Below are 17,076 nucleotides of genomic sequence, written 5' to 3'. Positions count from 1 at the left end.
AGCAAACAGCTGTTCACAAACAAAGAGATTTTGACCAGATTACTCGTTTATATCAGCGTCCTTGGATCTCTAAAATCAAGTTTATATCACACTAAAAAGTCTATATTCATAAAATCCCTCTCATGTGGCCCTCAGGTGTGTTCGAGACGGTTCAAGCACAGCTTCGGAGCCACGTTTTATTTCCACCGCCAGTCAGTCTTGCCCGTCTGAACCCTCTCTGGCCGTGAGAATTAATGACGGGGCAACTAACCAGCCATCCCGTCCATAAATCAAGAGGAAATTAGAGGGACAGTCCCGCAACGAGCCAGCACGTTTCTGTCTCGGTCTTCCCCGGTTGGCTGATTTATCATTTGGGCTGTGCATTAATAAATACCACTCCCATGAGATTTTGCAGTGTTGGGACACAGACCCATCTCATCAGCTGTATTCCCCCCCACCACCACCAAACACCACCACCCACCCCTTCACCTAATTCACCACAAGTAGACGCTTTCCCTCTTGCTCGCCGCTCTTGCTTGCGTGGAGTGTCAGCTGGTGTCAAATTTAGGACGCGCAAAGTTGTGCAAAATCAGATGTGCCATGCGGTGTTCCTCGCTGTGTTTAACAATGTGAAGGACCCCCGTCAGAAACACATAAAAAAGATGGCTTTTCCATACAGTGACATTATTAAGGCAGCGTTGCTCTCCTTACGTGGCCTGTGTTTGCCAGAACACCACTGCTGCCACTGGAGCAGCATCCACACACACACACGCGCACACACACACACACACACACTGTGATTACCATGTGAATGGAGCGTTCTGTAATCGCTGGATGTGTCAAACGAGAGATGGAGCATTTACATTTGGGAGATGGATGGATTGTGGGGGACGTAAATATGGAGGGGGGTTATCGGGGCTGCCTAAGCTGGTTTTGTTTGCCTTTATAAAATAACTCAAAATGTTTTATTTCCAAATCTTGAGTCACAAAGTCATTGTGTCAGTTCACGCACAAAGCACGACATCCCCTCAGCGCTTTTTTTTTCTCCCCCTCCTTCCATCTCCCCCTGTTTTTCTCTGTCTTGTTTGTGACATCTCCATGTGAAAAGACAACAAAAGTCATGTTTTAATCTCTAGCCGTGGCTCATTGTATGTGCGCAGAGAATGGTTGCGCCGTTTCCGCCTTTTACCTTTTCAAACCCCCTTTTTCGTATTTCCAGTCAACACTGATTGCATTTGAATAACGAGTCAAATTGGACTTGATTAAATATTACCATACACAGTCGGAGCATTTCTCCAACATAAAAGGCATGTTTTCTCATAGATGAAATGCAAGCAGTGCATCAAGTGACAGTCGAATACTCGTTCAGATGAGCCTTTTGTCTGATGATTGACAAAAATGTCATCTGTTGGGGTTAGATTAGGTTAGAGTTTGGATGCAAAAAAAAGTGTAAAAACCAGCAAATGCTCGTTTCATTTCAAACATTTTCAGAGTTTAACTGATGCTCGGATATGGGTGTATTTTTAAGTGTACCGGTCTTTCTAAACCCAGATACTTGGCGCTCAATCTCCACCTCTTTCCTCATCCCCCGCAGGCTCTCGTTTCCCGAGCCCGAGGCTTCCGTCGCGACCCAGCAGGAAACGCCCTCTGCCCATCTCACCCCTCTCTGAGCACAGCTTTGACCTGCAGACCATGATCCGCAACTCGCCCAACTCCCTCGTCACCATGCTCAACAATTCCCGCTCCAGCTCGTCTACCAGCGGCTCTTACGGTCACCTCTCGGCTGGGGCCATCAGGTAAAAACTGCCCTGAATGTTCTTATAGCTCCTGATTAATCGTTTTATTTGTTATTAGAATTTTGAATGGTCTGATATCTTTGTATTGTGTGTATTTGTGTGGAAAATGTGGATGGTGAAGAGGAAAGGGAAGTCTAATTAAGGACAAGTGGAAGTTATAGTGCTTTTCTATTCAGTTGTAACACACAAAGTGCTTTCATACAAGCCCGATTCACATGTGCTTTTCCCCTATTTTAACCCAACATTCAAACTCTGATAGATGCATTGGGCTGACTCAGGGTTCAGTATCTTACCCAAGGATACTTCGACATGCAGTTAGGAGGGATCAAACTAGTAGACAAGCTTAACTCCCATGAAAGGAATTGTGGGATTGACCCATAATAGGGACTAAAGATTTTGACCATTACTTTAAAAGTAAATCACTCAGTTGTGAGTCACTTTTGAAGAAGGGCTTTGTGCATTTGGTTCTTTCAAGGTGGTCATTCTGGAACTAACATGTGTCAATAATGAATGAATGGATGGAACAGCTGACTCTCCCCAGGGGGAGGATTAATGCTGTACGTGGTGTTTCCGATGCCATCGATGCTCATAGTAAAACTCCATAAAGTTCAATAGGATCAGTGTGTACAACAAAAGTGTACCAGAAGTGTGGGGTGGTGGGGAAATAAGTGTGTACGTATCGTCCATGTCAAGGCCCCGCGTGGGTGACGATCTCCCAGCCAGCCAGTCAGCCTGCCTCCCCGGCGGCTCGTGTCAGTCATCCGGTGCACCTCACGGAAACATCACATACATCACGCCTCTGTAACCGAGACTAGCAAAGGGAAGTGAAAGAGCAGAGTAGAGAAGGGAAAAGGAAAGATCCATCGCCCCACCCACAGCCATTGATCAGCAATCTGTAAGAAGAGCCTGATCAATCACGCTGCACACTCAGCCACTGTCCAAGTGTCAGGGCCCAAATGACCAAAGCCAACAGACTGATGAGTGATATGACAAGCGGATGGGCCCCCAAATGTGTCTCGGCTCATTGATTTCCACTCGGCTCGTAATAAGATCAGCAGAAATATGGGTCGCAGCGAGAGCAAAGCGTCAGAGCGCAGGATGAATGGAGGCCTGTGCTCGGAGCCACACAGATCTGTGTTGATTTGGAGGTCCGTCCGTGGTTATACAGACCCCAGGAGAGGTTCTGGGTCGCTTCTGGCATTTTTATCATCCACAAAAAGTTAGCTCAGGTTGCAGGTTAAGAAGCTACAGAGGGGAAAAAAACAAACTCTGCTGCAGTAGATAAAAAATAATTTACATGGCTATAAGATACACCTCAGATTATTTATCGTGTGTATCATTTGCCTGGTGGAAGAATGACATACTGCCTTACACAGACCACATGATAATTCACTGTGTTAACAAGCTGAACATTCATTGGCAGGGATTTGTCGACGGTCCTGTGGTTCCAGCATTACCGCACCATCTCCTGTCAGATTGTCCTCAGGGATTGAGGCGCTATCCAGAACAATCCATTTACTCACTATCTTTCCCCCTTTTGTGCCTCATTTCTTTTACAGCTGATTTTTTTAGTGAAGTAGTTTAGTGAGGATTTTTTTGTTTCCCCGTGCTCTCTCCAGCCCAGCATTAAGTTTCGCCTACCCTCCGACCCCGGTGGCTTTGCATGTGCACCAGCAGCTGATGGGCCGTCAGCCGGGCATTGTTGGCTCTGCCTTTGGCCACAGTCCACCTCTCATCCACCCAACACCAGCCTTTGCCACCCAGCGACCCATGCCTGGCATCCCACCATCTGGACTCAGTGCCAGCGAGCGCTCAGTCATCTCCAACGACTCCTCGCAGGTGAGAGCGATGGCTAGTGCCTCTGCGATTCATCATTGCAGGTAATAGATAGCAGCGTCTATGCCAGCCACATCTGAGGGAAATGCAGCGAGCTAAGGTGGTATAGGCAGGATCCCCCCCTCCATGTGGGCCTCTCCTGGGAGTTTCCTCCTACTTGTGTTGTCTCTTGTTTTTAGACTGCCAAGCGTGGCCCAGAACCCGCCTGCAGCAAACAACAAGGGGCTTGTTAGCATAGAATCCCACTGCTGACTCCATTAATCACTAGAGAGAGAACAAGAATATAGAGAGGGAATATTGACATGGATGGATGGATCCAAAGGGACTTTTTCCTCTCATTCCTCAGCCCTTACTGTATGTGCGGGCCTGCATTTGAAGTGAATATTCAGTGTTTATTACCCATCCTCCCTGCTGTGTCCCATGCCTCGAATTTTATGTTATCACAAATGAGGCCTCATTCAAATCGGGCACACCAAAATTGCCTTTTCCCTTTTGCTAGAGTCAACAGAATATTGCTTTGAGGCCACAGCTGAATATCAAATATTGGACAAATGCTGAGGAGACTGAGAGAACGGAGAGTTCTGTAAAACACTCCAAATTATGGGAAAAAACATTTTCAGGAATAGAAAGTCAAAGAAGAACTTGCCTGTTTTTTTCCACCAGAAGTTTAAAAACTCTTTGTTAATTCTTTTATTTCTTCTAGCTTGATATGTAACAAGAATTCCCTCTAGGGCATATTTAAGCCAGGGCCAAAGTCAGGTCATTCATTGGTTGAATTGGTTCATGTGTTTTTTTTTAATTGCAATGATTAGGGTAGCTAATGTGATACACTGAATTGCATTGCTTTTCATTAGCTCGGTTAAAGCTCTTGTCTGGGACTTGCAGGAATCGTTAAGGTTCAACCACGGTTGTTTTTTTTTTTCAGGCTGATTAAGTAAATGACTGATTGACTTATAAGCATCGCATACATTTTTAATAATACCATAAAGAATAAAACAAAAAAATATATATGAGGAAATGGAAAAATATACAGTACTGTGCAAAAGTCTTAAGCCAGCCCCCCCTCATTTTCTTTGTTTTGCTAAGAAAATGGTAAATAGGTGCAATTATTTAACTAAATATATATGCAAACACACATGGAAATAGAGTATTCCAGGCAAGAACACGATTTATACAATTCTAATGAGCTTTTATCCTTCGACACAGCCTGAGCTCACTTTAGCAAGCTTTATTGTGATTTCTTTAAGTAGTCTTCAGGAGTAGTTCTTCAGGCTTCTGGAAAGTAATTCAAGGCTCTTCTTTGGATGGTGGATGCCTCTTGTTCTGTTCTCTGATGAGATAATTTCACAGTAATGTTGAGGTTTGGGCTCTGGGGAGGCCAATCCATGACTGATAGTGTTTCGCCAGGTGTTTTTCTATTCAGGTATGCTTCACTGCACTCTCAGTGTGTTTAGCATTATTGTCATACTGACAGGCATAATTCCTGCTCCCTAACACCACTGATTGAAATACAGACAGAGCTGCCACTGTGTTTTACAGATGGCTGTAGATACTGAACCATTTGTTAAATCTCTTCCATACATAATAGCAATGATTTGAACAAAAAAATTACATAAAACCTGTTTGTACTGATTTTCAGTCCAGTTGTTGTGTAATATGACAAACCTCAGGCTCCCCCCTCCTCTCCCCCCCGTTTTACTTCCTCAAGACTTCAAGACTGACTTCTAGAAAGCCACGATTCCTCATTTCTCTTGAGGCTTCATGTGTCTTTGCTAAGCTGTCTGTAATGTGTAGACACAACAGTGGCTCATTCTTTTAGTTTGGCACCTAGTGGCTAAACAAAGAAAAAAAAAACACTGAAAATGGTCAGGCACAAGGACTGGACTGAAAATCAGTGAAAAAGCAGCCAATGTCCAAAGAAAGGCTTTGAGAGACCTTCAGAAAGTCTGGAGAGCTACTGCTCGTGGCCAGTTTAAAAAAGTCTGATCAGATTTTTGTACAGTATAGTCTTTATAGTCGAGACAGTGACACTTTAGGCTCAAAGAAATACAATCTAATAATGTAATCATGTAAATATTCAAATATTTCTTCACAGGCCAAACCAACGAGTGAATCCGCTGTGAGCAGCACAGGAGACCCGATGCACCACAAACGTTCCAAAATGAAACCAGAGGAAGAATTGCCAAGCCCGGGCGTGGTGAGCATACAGGTGGGAGTCACCCGCACTAACTGCAAACATCAAAATTAGCTTTCATTTACTGACTCAATAGGTATTTTTCACTTATATGAGAACTCCACACATTCTGGGGAAAAAAGGAAGCAAATTACTGCAAAATCCCACCAGCTTGATTTTATTTTTAGACCCCCCCCCCCCCCCCCCCCCCCCCATATAGCAAGCCCATATAGCTGCTGGTCACCTGCCAACATGGCTACAACAATAGGCAAGCCTAACAGCCACAGTTTAGTGTTTATTTACCTGCATCTGGCTGATTTTCCCTTTTTTCCCCTCTAATCAGTTTCAGTTTCCGAAGCAAAACTATTCATTGATCTTCGGGACACTGGTAGGAAATTGTTTTTGCTTTGGTTTAATCTGAATTTAAATGGCTGGGGTAAAGAAAGAGAAGTGTGATAAGAGTAAGTGTCTGCATCTGGAGGAAAAATCTTACGGGGGTCGATTCTCAGGCAGAAGAAAGAGCCTGAGGTGTGCAGTGGAAGCCCGGGCTCTCCTTTAAAGCCGTCTCCAACTCCCTGCTCTACTCCGGCATCTAGCTGTGACAGTGAAATATGTCTGGGCTAATAGAGCAGCCTAGGGAAGGAAGAGGGGGTTAGATTCCTCAAATACTCACCCCAGTCTTGTCGTATAAAAACCACCAAAACAGAGAGGGGCTTTCAGCGCTACATTTCCGCCCTGTACTCTTTTCTCCCAGGCAGCCAGGTGAGGTCAGCTGTGCGGGGGCACTGCGGCTACACCACTAACCAATAACCTTCAAGGCTGTGCCTTTCATGTGAAAAATGGCTTTTGTGACAGGTTTACATGGACGGATGTCAGGAAGAGGAAACGGTTACTTTTGCTTTCTAACTTTTATCTCAGCATGTTGTGCCGGTGATACTGATTGTTGTGCTAAAACTTGTTTTCCTCAGGACAATCCCGACGGTATGACTTTGGTGAAGGAGGAAGGGGACAAGGATGAGAGCAAACAGGAGCCAGAGGTAGTTTACGAGACAAACTGCCACTGGGAAAACTGCTGCCGTGAGTTTGATACGCAGGAGCAGCTAGTACAAGTGAGTAGATTTTAAAACCCACTAACAATCACAAGAAGTGTTCAACAAAATAACTATAAATGACCTAATATGAAAACAATTTTTCGTTGCAGTCTCACTGTGCTCATACTGTCAGTTTGAGTCACAACAAAATGAGTCATGAGTTCAGGAAAAAATCAGCTTAGCATTTTAACCAAACGTGGAAAGCTATTTGTGTAAGATACCTGATAATTAGTATTTAGTAACAGAAATAAATGCTACAATGTCACTCACAGACTTTTGTAGACTGTCATATTATTTGACAGGTAATGCCTGTAAGCAGATGTATGAATATGAGTATGTACAGTATGTGGACAAAGGACAAGATTTTTATTATTGGAAGCTTTATGGCTTCTGTCCACAGAGAACGTAAAAGAGAGTTGGCATGTGTGCAAAATGCATTGGATAAGCAGATGGAAACAGAACCCAGCAGACTAGTGAACAGATTCCCTAGTTTTTGTTAGACACTTCCCTTAAAAATACTTCAAAAGTATTATCTTACAACTTGAAGTAGCTGAGGTGATGCCTTTTTCATGGTAACACAGGATAGCGTTGCATAGGTATTCATATTTGGGGCCCACCTCTAGTGGCCATTCAAGAAACTGCAGGCCTGGAAGTTGCTGCTTGGATTGCACATAACTCCTGGACACGCAACTAAGCAACTTAGTCCCAAAAATGTTTAGTATTTCGTCATATCAACTAAAAAAGTGTTCATATGTCAATGTTGTGGCTTCACTGGAGAAAATTTCATTGTCATTTGAAACTGCCCATCCACCTGCAGCCTTGGACTTGCATAGACTGTTGTTGGTCCGTCAGCCAGTGGCAGAGAAGAGCGATTTTATAACACAAACTGTGAAAAGTGACCATTGCCGCCACTGTCTGTACATTTCATGCTTCGTTTTTGGATTTTTATTTTAACCCATCAGCATTCGACCAGGCCATCCTCCTCCAGCAGCACGGGAGTATGTTTGTAATGGGTGAAAATCCCTCTTTGTATCCTGTCTATACAGAAATCCATACGCAAATATTTGCAGTTCCATAAATTACACATAATGTCACTAAACTGTGCTCAGAATATTTGCTTTCAGTCACTTCACCACTTTTTTTTCTTGCTGCTGTTAAGCAAATGGCTGCTATTGCACTCAGGTGTCATTCATGGCTTACTATTGGGAGAGAAGTTTCTGCACTTCTCTGACAGGAGCAGCTTGTCTTGCAGGTAACAAACAGCGAGACACAACAGGGTGTTTGCATCTGTAAGAGGCAGCAGAGCTACCACCACCAGTCTGCTTTTTTTGTTTTCTATGCTGTGAGAGGTTTTTGCTTTCCCTTTTCTCAAGCTCAGTACGTCCTAGCACAATCTACAGAAGCTGTGCTATTTTGGACAACGCCTGCTATCAGCCAACAACTTCTGCCTGCGTGTTTGAACACCAGCAGCAGCTGCAGCAGGGTCGGAGCTGCGGGCATCGGCTGTTGCTGCCGCTGGATAATGCTTTTGGAGATCCGTGGACGGTGGTAATGGGCTCAGAAGCTGAAAAGCACATCACACAGCTGAACGGTGCAAACTGATTTGGAGGGTTAAGCCTTCCAGAGTGAGCTTTGTGTATTACACTGACTTGGCCGAACCCCCCCACCCAGCCCTCCGGTCTGTTATCTGAACTCTCACACAGCCCGGGAGATGGATGGTTCTCATCGTCTTGTGCCCGAGGGTTCGCTGTAAAGCTAAATATTAATGACATCACGGCTGTGTCACCCCCGCCATGGCTGCTCACACTGGCACCATTAGCTTTGGCCCGTGAACAGCTCGGCCATCAGCTAAGTCGAGGAAGCAGAAGTTCAGAGCGAGCGATGAAATTACAACAATAGAAGGGGACGGTGTGCGTGTGCGCACGAGACACACATCTGATAGAAAGATCCTCAGCTCTCCACAGCTGTCTACTTGCCGTCTTGACATTGCAATCCTCAGCCGCGGTGGTAACCCCTATCTATAATTGATATCCTCAGCACGGAATGGGCTGCCTCCCGTGTTTGAAGGGCTCAGCTCAAAGGTTGAGGATCTTGACAACTTCTTGCCCCGTGTTTCAGGGGGCGGGGGGCGAGCGGAGGTGGTGGGAGAGGAGGTGAGAATGGCCGATTATTAGAAAACCTTGCCCACATCCACCCACCTTCTTTAGTCACACCAGGTGGCCACTCGAACAAAGCCGTGTCCTCTCATTCCTCCACATATACTATCCGGCCTAACCCCGCCAAACCGCTCTTATTATCAGATCGCCGTGTAGACACACGCTAACAAAATCCTTATTAGTTTTCCATTTTTCCATCCGCCTCTCCAGCGTTTGACTTTTTGATATTACGTTTTATTTCTCATTTTCTATGCACATGCAGATATGCTGAGAGATGCCAATAAAAGTCTTCGCCTACAGAATCCCTGCCCTCTAATTCAGCAGAGCGGACGGGAAAATGCTCTTATCTCTCCGCACCCCCACCCCCCTCAGTAATAGGATAAGTACAGTATTTGGACCACAGTGGCTCTTCTCACACATTGGGGAGGGGTTTGGGGGCTGGGGGTGGAGGGGGGGGGGGGGGGGGATTTCCATATAACTAAACAATGGAGCGTCCCTTCCCCCTGTACTTGTCTTCTGAAATGGCTTTGGGGAAAAAAAACATGATGAGGGGGAAAAAAGCCTTTTTCTCCTTGGTTGTAACTCTTTCAACCAACACAAACTTTCTACAGCGACTGTGTTAAGAGTCGCCATCATACCGTAAACGCCTTTTAAGTTTTAAAACTGGCGGCTTCACTGATTCCAATCCCCCCTCCCTCCTTTTTCTTTGTGGTTGGCCTAATTTTAGAATTAAGCCTTTGCACCACCCTCATTGCTCTCCACCTTGTTCAAAAGCACTCCTGCCGTGCTCTTGATGCATATTTTTACACTCTCAAACGTGCTTTCACCATGACACGCCACAGCGTTCCTTTATCATCTGCGTTTAAGCGCTCTCGGTGCCGCCGATAAGATAAACATCAGATCTGTGCAATTTGGCTCACTTATCTGGCCTACCCAGTCAGCAAAAGCGAGGCGGGCGTCAATTTTCGTTTGCTGTATTTATTTCATTTATTACATTTCAACTCTTTTGTACCTCTCCCATCTCACTCTCCCCTCAGCTACACATTCTTTTGCTTCCCCATTTTTTTTTTTTTTTGAGGGTGGGGGTGACACAAACCTCTCCCTCTCTCATTTTCTCTTTCATTTTCTCTGCCTCCCCTCTTTCCCCCTCAGAGGGAGTACTTTTAAAGATAAGGCCTGGTGGCTTCTTTAATGTCTCTCTTGAAGTAGTCTTTTTTTGCTGGGGTTTGTCGCCGGAGATGTGAACCCCACACTCCCAAAATTCCCTAATATGGCCTTGCTGAACAATCTTTTATTTTTTCATTGATCTATTACCGATCCTTCACCAATGAGAAGTCTAAAATCAAACTCTACCTTGTTGCCGCAATTTAACACTGAAAAGATGTTGAAAAAAGTGGCTTTAAGGTACTTGCATATAATGCAGTTTTACTCGATGATTCATTTTTTTACCCTTCAGCTTTTTTCCCTATTCAAAGCCTGTTTATTTTAGAATTACGTGAAAAAAATAGGTGATGCTGGATATCAGTACTTAAACCAATTGTGGCTTCTGAATTATTTCTCTCTCAGTATTGCAGGCAGGCACAAATAGCAGGCTTGTTTTGGAAGATATGACAGACTTTAAACTGGGGTGTCTGAAGAAGTTGGTGGTCTGCATGCGTGCAATTTTTTTTTTTTTGAGCTAATAAAGCCTTTTGCATCCTCCAGAGCCTACTGTTATGTTCCAGGTCAGCTTCATAGGTGGCGCTGTGATGTCCTTGTTCTTAGATGGGGAGCTGCCTTTGGTCAGCCGGTGTGCACCCTCGCTGAGGTGACTGCTGCGCGCCTCCCCAGTGTTAAAGGGAGATAAACGCAGGCGCAGTCTGAAGGCAGTCCCCCACACACCCTCTCCCGCCTGCTGGCGCAGGCCTTTAATTGGTAAAATGCTGATTTTTTTTGATCAGGAGAAGGATTAGGCCCCTTATCTGTCTAGAGTATCATACTCTAAGATGAAAAGAGTGTGCTGAATTACACATGCCAAATCTGGCTCCCTCCCTTCCTTCACTCACTCATTCCCACCCCCCTCACTTCCCATTTACTTCCTCCCTCCTTCCCTCCCTTCTTTGCCTTTTTCGTTCTCGCTCCCCCCCCCCCCCCCCTCTCTTTACACAATGCACTTCACCAACTGACATCACAAAGGAACATATGATTTATTAGGCGGCGCTTGATAAAGCTAAACGGTGTTGCGGGTCCCACAGCTTAGTGAAATTGCCTTGTAAACAGGCCCTCTTTTCATGCACGCATGCATTCTAATGCGTGGAGGCTATGTCCCAGAGAGGGTTTGATAAGGAGACATGGAGATGGATACTGAAGTGGGGAACGGCAAAAAATGCAAGAAAAAAAAAAAGAGAGAGTGGCTTGATCCTGTGTTTTAGTAATGCATATAAGACATGAGCATTTGAGTATTTTATGGAAACAAATCATGCTTTTTTAATTTATTTTATTTTATATATATATATATTAGTTATTTTACATATTTTGTTTACATGAATTGGAGTGTAAAGCAATTGTGTATTTTCGGGTTATTTATGTTTATTTTAAACAGTTGTTTGAACCAAACAAGGATATGGACCAAGAAAACAGTGCCTGCACCTCTGTGTGTGTGCGCGTGCACCTCATATGTCACAGACGGCTTCACTGTCCCCTGTGTCCGTGTCCCTTGCGTTCCCCGTTGTGCGACTCCCTCCTAAATCCATCTTGGTGGCGTTTTTACAGTTGTTGGCCGATAAGCTGGCAGGGGGAAGATGAATAACCTGCCGCGCCGGCGCTATCAGCACCTGTTTGTCGATTTAGCCGGCCAACGGGACCTGTCTGCTCAGCATGGAGATTATTGATTCAATAAGAATTGCCATTAGATCTTGCCATTAGGTTTCTCGGCGGCCCTTCTCCCCCGTGCTGCCTGTCCCCCTTTTTGTCAGCCCGGAGGCTCATGCATCACGCCCGTCAACGACCTCCTTCGTTTTGTACAAACAGAGTGTGACTGCGTATCCATCCGTGTGTGCGAGCGCGCACTGCGCCGTGCCATCCACCGGCATGATCCAGCGCCGCGGCCCTTCTCCTCATCGCTCTCAGCCGGCTGATATTGAACGCTGGTCACAACAGACCGATCGCTTGCCACCGGGGTTCCCTCACGGAGAGGAAGAAAAAGAGAAGACGAGTCAGGTTTTTCCGAAGCTCGGACCAAGGTGGGGGAGAAGATCAATCTTGGGGAAACTTCGCTAACGTCCATGGTCAATCAGGCTCCAATCATTTCCCCTGGAATTAGTCTTGTTTTGTCACTTTAAAATTAAAAACTGTCAAGTGAGAATAATGGCGGTTCCTTGCCGATATATTAGTGTCAATTTTACTCTTTGCTTTTGCGCTCTGCTGTTACTGTTTTCACTCATTTGTTGATACTCATCCTTTAGTATTGCTGGGAAGGGAAAGGCTTGGGGTCAGAATAAAAGAATGATTTTAAGAAGCGCGGCGTCTCTCTGATGTCATGGTCATGCTTGCGCTTGGGGTCATGATCTAGCCAGTGAGCGAGGAACTGAGAAGGTACAAAGATGACATTGTCAGGGCAGCTTCATGCCTGGAGGGTAAATGACCCTGGGTACTTTATCTGCTTTGGTCCTGCATGTTTTATAGCTCGACAATCTTGGATTTCCCAGAGATTTAAGAGCGTTCAAAGTCAAGTATGTATTCATCTCCCTTCCTCTGTCCCTCCTCGTTCACCCTAAAGGTATAAAGAGTCCTCTCTGCTGCTCAGGAATGTAATAATAGTGGTTTCTTTCAGTCAGGATATTGTCTGTCTCTGTGGGTTTAAATTGCTCTCGGATAGACACTTCAGAGGCCACCACACACTGTTGTCTCTGAAAGAGAGCCAGATGTTGACTTCTTCCCCAGAGCGTCTACATCTTCACATCCCCCCCGCCTCGCCTTTTCTCTTTCATTCCTCTGTAACTTAGGCCACTTATCCCATTTTAGAAGACAGTTTGTGAGGAAAAAGAAAAAAAATGGAGTAAAAGGGAAGAGAGAAGGGGATGGAGCAAGGGAAAGGTGGTACTTGCAGATATAATGCTTGGCTGGAGTTGTAAAGCCCTCGCATTTCAAACGCCTCGACTGAACTTTTGATTTCTTTCCCTATCCCCTCACCTCGCTCCCACCTCCCCCGTCTTCCTAAGCCTCAGATTGGAAGTTGCCACGGCAGCACAACTGTCAGCACTTGTCATGGAGGGGCGCGAGCTCAGTGTGATGCGAAGTGACAGGGTTTTATTTGAAAATCCCGTTCAGATCGGACACCGAGACTCACACGTCTGCCTTTTCTTTGCCTGCTTTTATGCAGATTTCAATACACTGTGAAAAAGAGAAAGACTGTAGAGGAAGGAGACTGAAGAAATTAAATGGAGATTTGCCAAAGGAAATATTATATTTCCCCCTATGTGTTGCAGAGGGGAAAAAAATTGCTCAAGCTGAAAAACAAATACGCTCGACGCAAAGTGACGTTCCACTTCTCATGAGAGCGGTCCCGTTTTAAATTCTCTCATCTTCTTTTGCAGCACATCAACAATGACCACATCCACGGAGAGAAGAAGGAGTTTGTGTGCCGGTGGGAGGAATGCTCTCGAGAGCAGAAGCCCTTCAAGGCACAGTACATGCTGGTGGTCCACATGCGCAGGCATACCGGGGAAAAACCGCACAAGTGCACAGTAAGGGACGCTCAGATAGACTCAGCTGATGTCACATTATTGCGACGTTTGTGGTAAAAGAATGTGATGTGTGAGTGAAACTGTCTTCGCCTCCTCAGTTTGAAGGCTGCACCAAGGCCTACTCTCGTCTGGAAAACCTGAAGACTCACTTACGCTCCCACACCGGAGAGAAACCGTACGTGTGTGAACACGAAGGCTGCAACAAGGCTTTCTCCAATGCATCAGACCGGGCGAAACATCAGAATCGAACACACTCAAATGAGGTGCCAACAGGTTCTTTCACACATTCAACATGCCAAAAAAAACAAAGAAAAACAAACAAACTCAATGTTCGTCTCTCGTCTCTCTCTTAGAAACCGTATGTGTGTAAAATCCCGGGATGCACAAAACGCTACACAGATCCAAGCTCCTTACGGAAGCATGTTAAGACGGTACACGGGCCGGAGGCGCACATTACCAAGAAACAGCGGGGCGATTACCCGCGCCCGCCGCCCCAGCCCCGGGAGCCTGGGGGGAACGGCCAGGGTCGCTCGCCGGGGCAACTTCCGCTGGGCGGGTATACGGACCAAAGGGAGTACAACCACTCTACCTCAAAACAGGACGATTGTCTGCAGGTCAAGTCTGTCAAGACAGAGAAGCCCATGGTAAGACTTCAGCTTTTGTATCCTTCTTGCCGACTCGCATGTGTTTAACTTCATTTTGATTCCTGCACTTTAACTTTCTAACATTCTGACTACTATTTACTTAAACTTAGTGAATGAATGCCTAGTATTTAGGTTTGATGTAGCATTTAATAGGGGCCATGCACGTTTAACACCATAATCTTCTAATGAGTACATGTTTCCTTCTATCCAATGCTTCGGCATTTCTCTCCTTGCCTTTCTAAGGACAGTGGGTAATCAGGTGAGATAGGTATCACTTTATATTTTATTTGTAAAATATTCTCATGTTCTTTGCTCATCGTCCTATTTCCCATCAAACGTTTAACATCCTGTCACAACTGCTCCACTTGTTGACTTTAAAACATGCCAGATGGGTTCCCATTCCTGGTTTCTCTCATCCCTTAAATTCATAAAAAGACTGTTGTTCTTATTGCATTGTACGACACTTTGATATTGACCAAAGGCATTGTGTTACTATAAGCTGAGAGCATGCCTTTGGGGAGAACTGCAAGGGCACTGAAAGTAAGCTTGATACTGCTCAGGGCTGCACTGTGCAGCCAAACTTAATCACTAGTAAACAGGATCAAAAGCACTAAACACTATTTCAACTTGATGCCAAAAAAAAGGATCTCATTATTCCCATCTGCAATGTAATCTGTAACATTCCATTAAATAAAATCAAAAAACAGTAGCTCAAAAAGATATTTGACTATTTTATCCAGATGTGGTCATATGAGAGGAGTTTTTGATTCGACCTCTGTTACAAAAAAGATGCTTGGTGATCCACAGACTATGTGATTTCTGTTCCATGTGTACAATACTCGTCTGCTTCTCATGCAGCACCACAGCTGAGCAGACCGTGTTAGGGTCCAGTAGATGTGGTCACAAGTATTCTAATAGATTTCTGAACAGAAAATAAACAATGACTCGGTGATGTTCTGTTTTCAATATACGTCTAACATTTTGCATCTGTACAACTATCGGCTAATATATACAAAAGTCTTAAGTTTCCTCTAATTTTTTTATATTTTTCTATGGAAGTGAAAATAGGTGCATGTAAACATGGAAATACAGTATACAGGGCAAAAACAGACCACAGATATTCTTCAACACAACCTGAACTCTCTCAGGTAATTTTCCAGACTTCTTGAAGAGCATTCAAGGCTCGTCTTTGAATGTTGGTTTCCTTTTGTCCCATTCACTTACAACATGCTGCATTGGCAGTGTGTTTTTCAGTCACTGGCATGCGGAACAATGAAACAGTTACCAAGCAGATGCTTTCCAGATGTTATTGCGTGGTCAAAGAAAATCTGATGGTACTTTTCTGTATACTTTCTTGTACTGTTTTTTTAGAACTGGCACATTTTCTTTTATCCTGCACACCATGCTGAGATATGCTGATATAAGTTTTTGCCTAATAGCTCTTTAGGAATCAACTTGTTGGGGGCAAAAATGCTTTTTTATACAAATATACAAGACTTTTGCACAGTACTATAGACAGTGGAGATTTTATACACTGAAAGTTTTTAGGTTGTATGACTTAAGGTCCAACTTTCTATAGACTTAAATAAACTAAAGGTTTTTTTCCCCAAAAGATTAAAAGTAACTTTCACACAATCATTACACACACACACGACTACAGTTGTGTTTCATAATGGTTCGTTTTCATGAATAATGATCATTGTCCAACATTTTAGAGTGCATGCTCATTTGTTATCATTTGTAACGCTTTATATCTTCACCTGTGTAACCTGGAGTCATTGTTTCTAACTATTTAACTAATATATTGATTTTTTTTCTCACTTCTCTTCTCCTATTCTTATTCTTCTCTTTCTTTCCTGGCGTGCATCAGACGTCTCAGCCAAGCCCTGGCGGTCAGTCTACATGCAGCAGTGACCAGTCCCCCATCAGCACCTATCCCAGCAGTGGAGTCCAGCTTGCTGTGAGCGCCGGACGCTCGCCAGGGGAGGGGCTGGAGGAGGACGAAGAGAAAGAGGAAAACGAAGAGGAAGTAGAGGAGGAGTGTGAGGGTGAGCCAGCCCCCATCATGGACTCCACTGTCTCCACAGCTACCGCGGCCATGCTGACCCTCCAGGCGAGGCGAAGTATCGGCCGCCCTCTGCGATGGATGGAGCACATCAAGATGGAGAGGCTGAAGCAGGTGAATGGAGCGCTGCCCAGGCTGGGGCCCCTGTCCCCTACACCGCCCCCCAAAGCTTCTGCAGTACCCAACATGTTGGGGAAGGGTAAGGGAAACTTTTACATTTTTAAATGTCATTTTGTCCATTTTATTTGAAGCTCAAATGGGATTGTGAAGATTAAAAAACCCCTCTTATAATGGAATGGTTTAAAGACATGGTAGTTAAAAAGCACCTGTAAACAGAATTCACACCTCACCATGACCGTGCACACAAATCACAGAGATAAATTATCCTGAATTTCATCTTCTGGCTGAAGGATTCAGGCAAAACAAATGCTTAAAATTTACTGTTCTGCTGGAAAATGGTATCAAGACCATATCAAGCTGTAAATCATATCGGAGAGAATAGCATGTAATGTGATGTTTCATGGCCCAACTGCTGCCAGTTGTCTGTGGTAACATCTGTTTGAAAGATCTCTCCACACTTACACTTAACTTATTTGGCTTCTTCTCATCATC

The 17,076-nt window shown here is 44.7% G+C and overlaps 1 protein-coding gene across 1 annotated transcript in view; it reads left to right on the top strand.

The window, feature by feature from the left end:
• Nucleotides 1–17,076, top strand: part of gli3 (GLI family zinc finger 3) — a 97,053-nt gene that overhangs the window by 75,595 nt on the left and 4,382 nt on the right. Inside the window, exons 7-14 of the mRNA XM_085468090.1 lie at nucleotides 1,574–1,775; nucleotides 3,395–3,614; nucleotides 5,707–5,820; nucleotides 6,753–6,893; nucleotides 13,606–13,755; nucleotides 13,854–14,018; nucleotides 14,109–14,399; nucleotides 16,270–16,663. Coding sequence (XP_085324216.1) covers nucleotides 1,574–1,775; nucleotides 3,395–3,614; nucleotides 5,707–5,820; nucleotides 6,753–6,893; nucleotides 13,606–13,755; nucleotides 13,854–14,018; nucleotides 14,109–14,399; nucleotides 16,270–16,663 — 1,677 coding nt within the window. The remainder of the gene's footprint in view (nucleotides 1–1,573; nucleotides 1,776–3,394; nucleotides 3,615–5,706; nucleotides 5,821–6,752; nucleotides 6,894–13,605; nucleotides 13,756–13,853; nucleotides 14,019–14,108; nucleotides 14,400–16,269; nucleotides 16,664–17,076) is intronic.

This window comes from Copadichromis virginalis, linkage group LG9 (assembly GCF_057382275.1).
Source record: "Copadichromis virginalis isolate Kocher_CV1m ecotype Utaka linkage group LG9, C_Virginalis_male_GT1.1, whole genome shotgun sequence".
Lineage (NCBI taxonomy): Eukaryota > Metazoa > Chordata > Actinopteri > Cichliformes > Cichlidae > Copadichromis > Copadichromis virginalis.
This window is presented reverse-complemented; position numbering and strand designations above follow the sequence as displayed.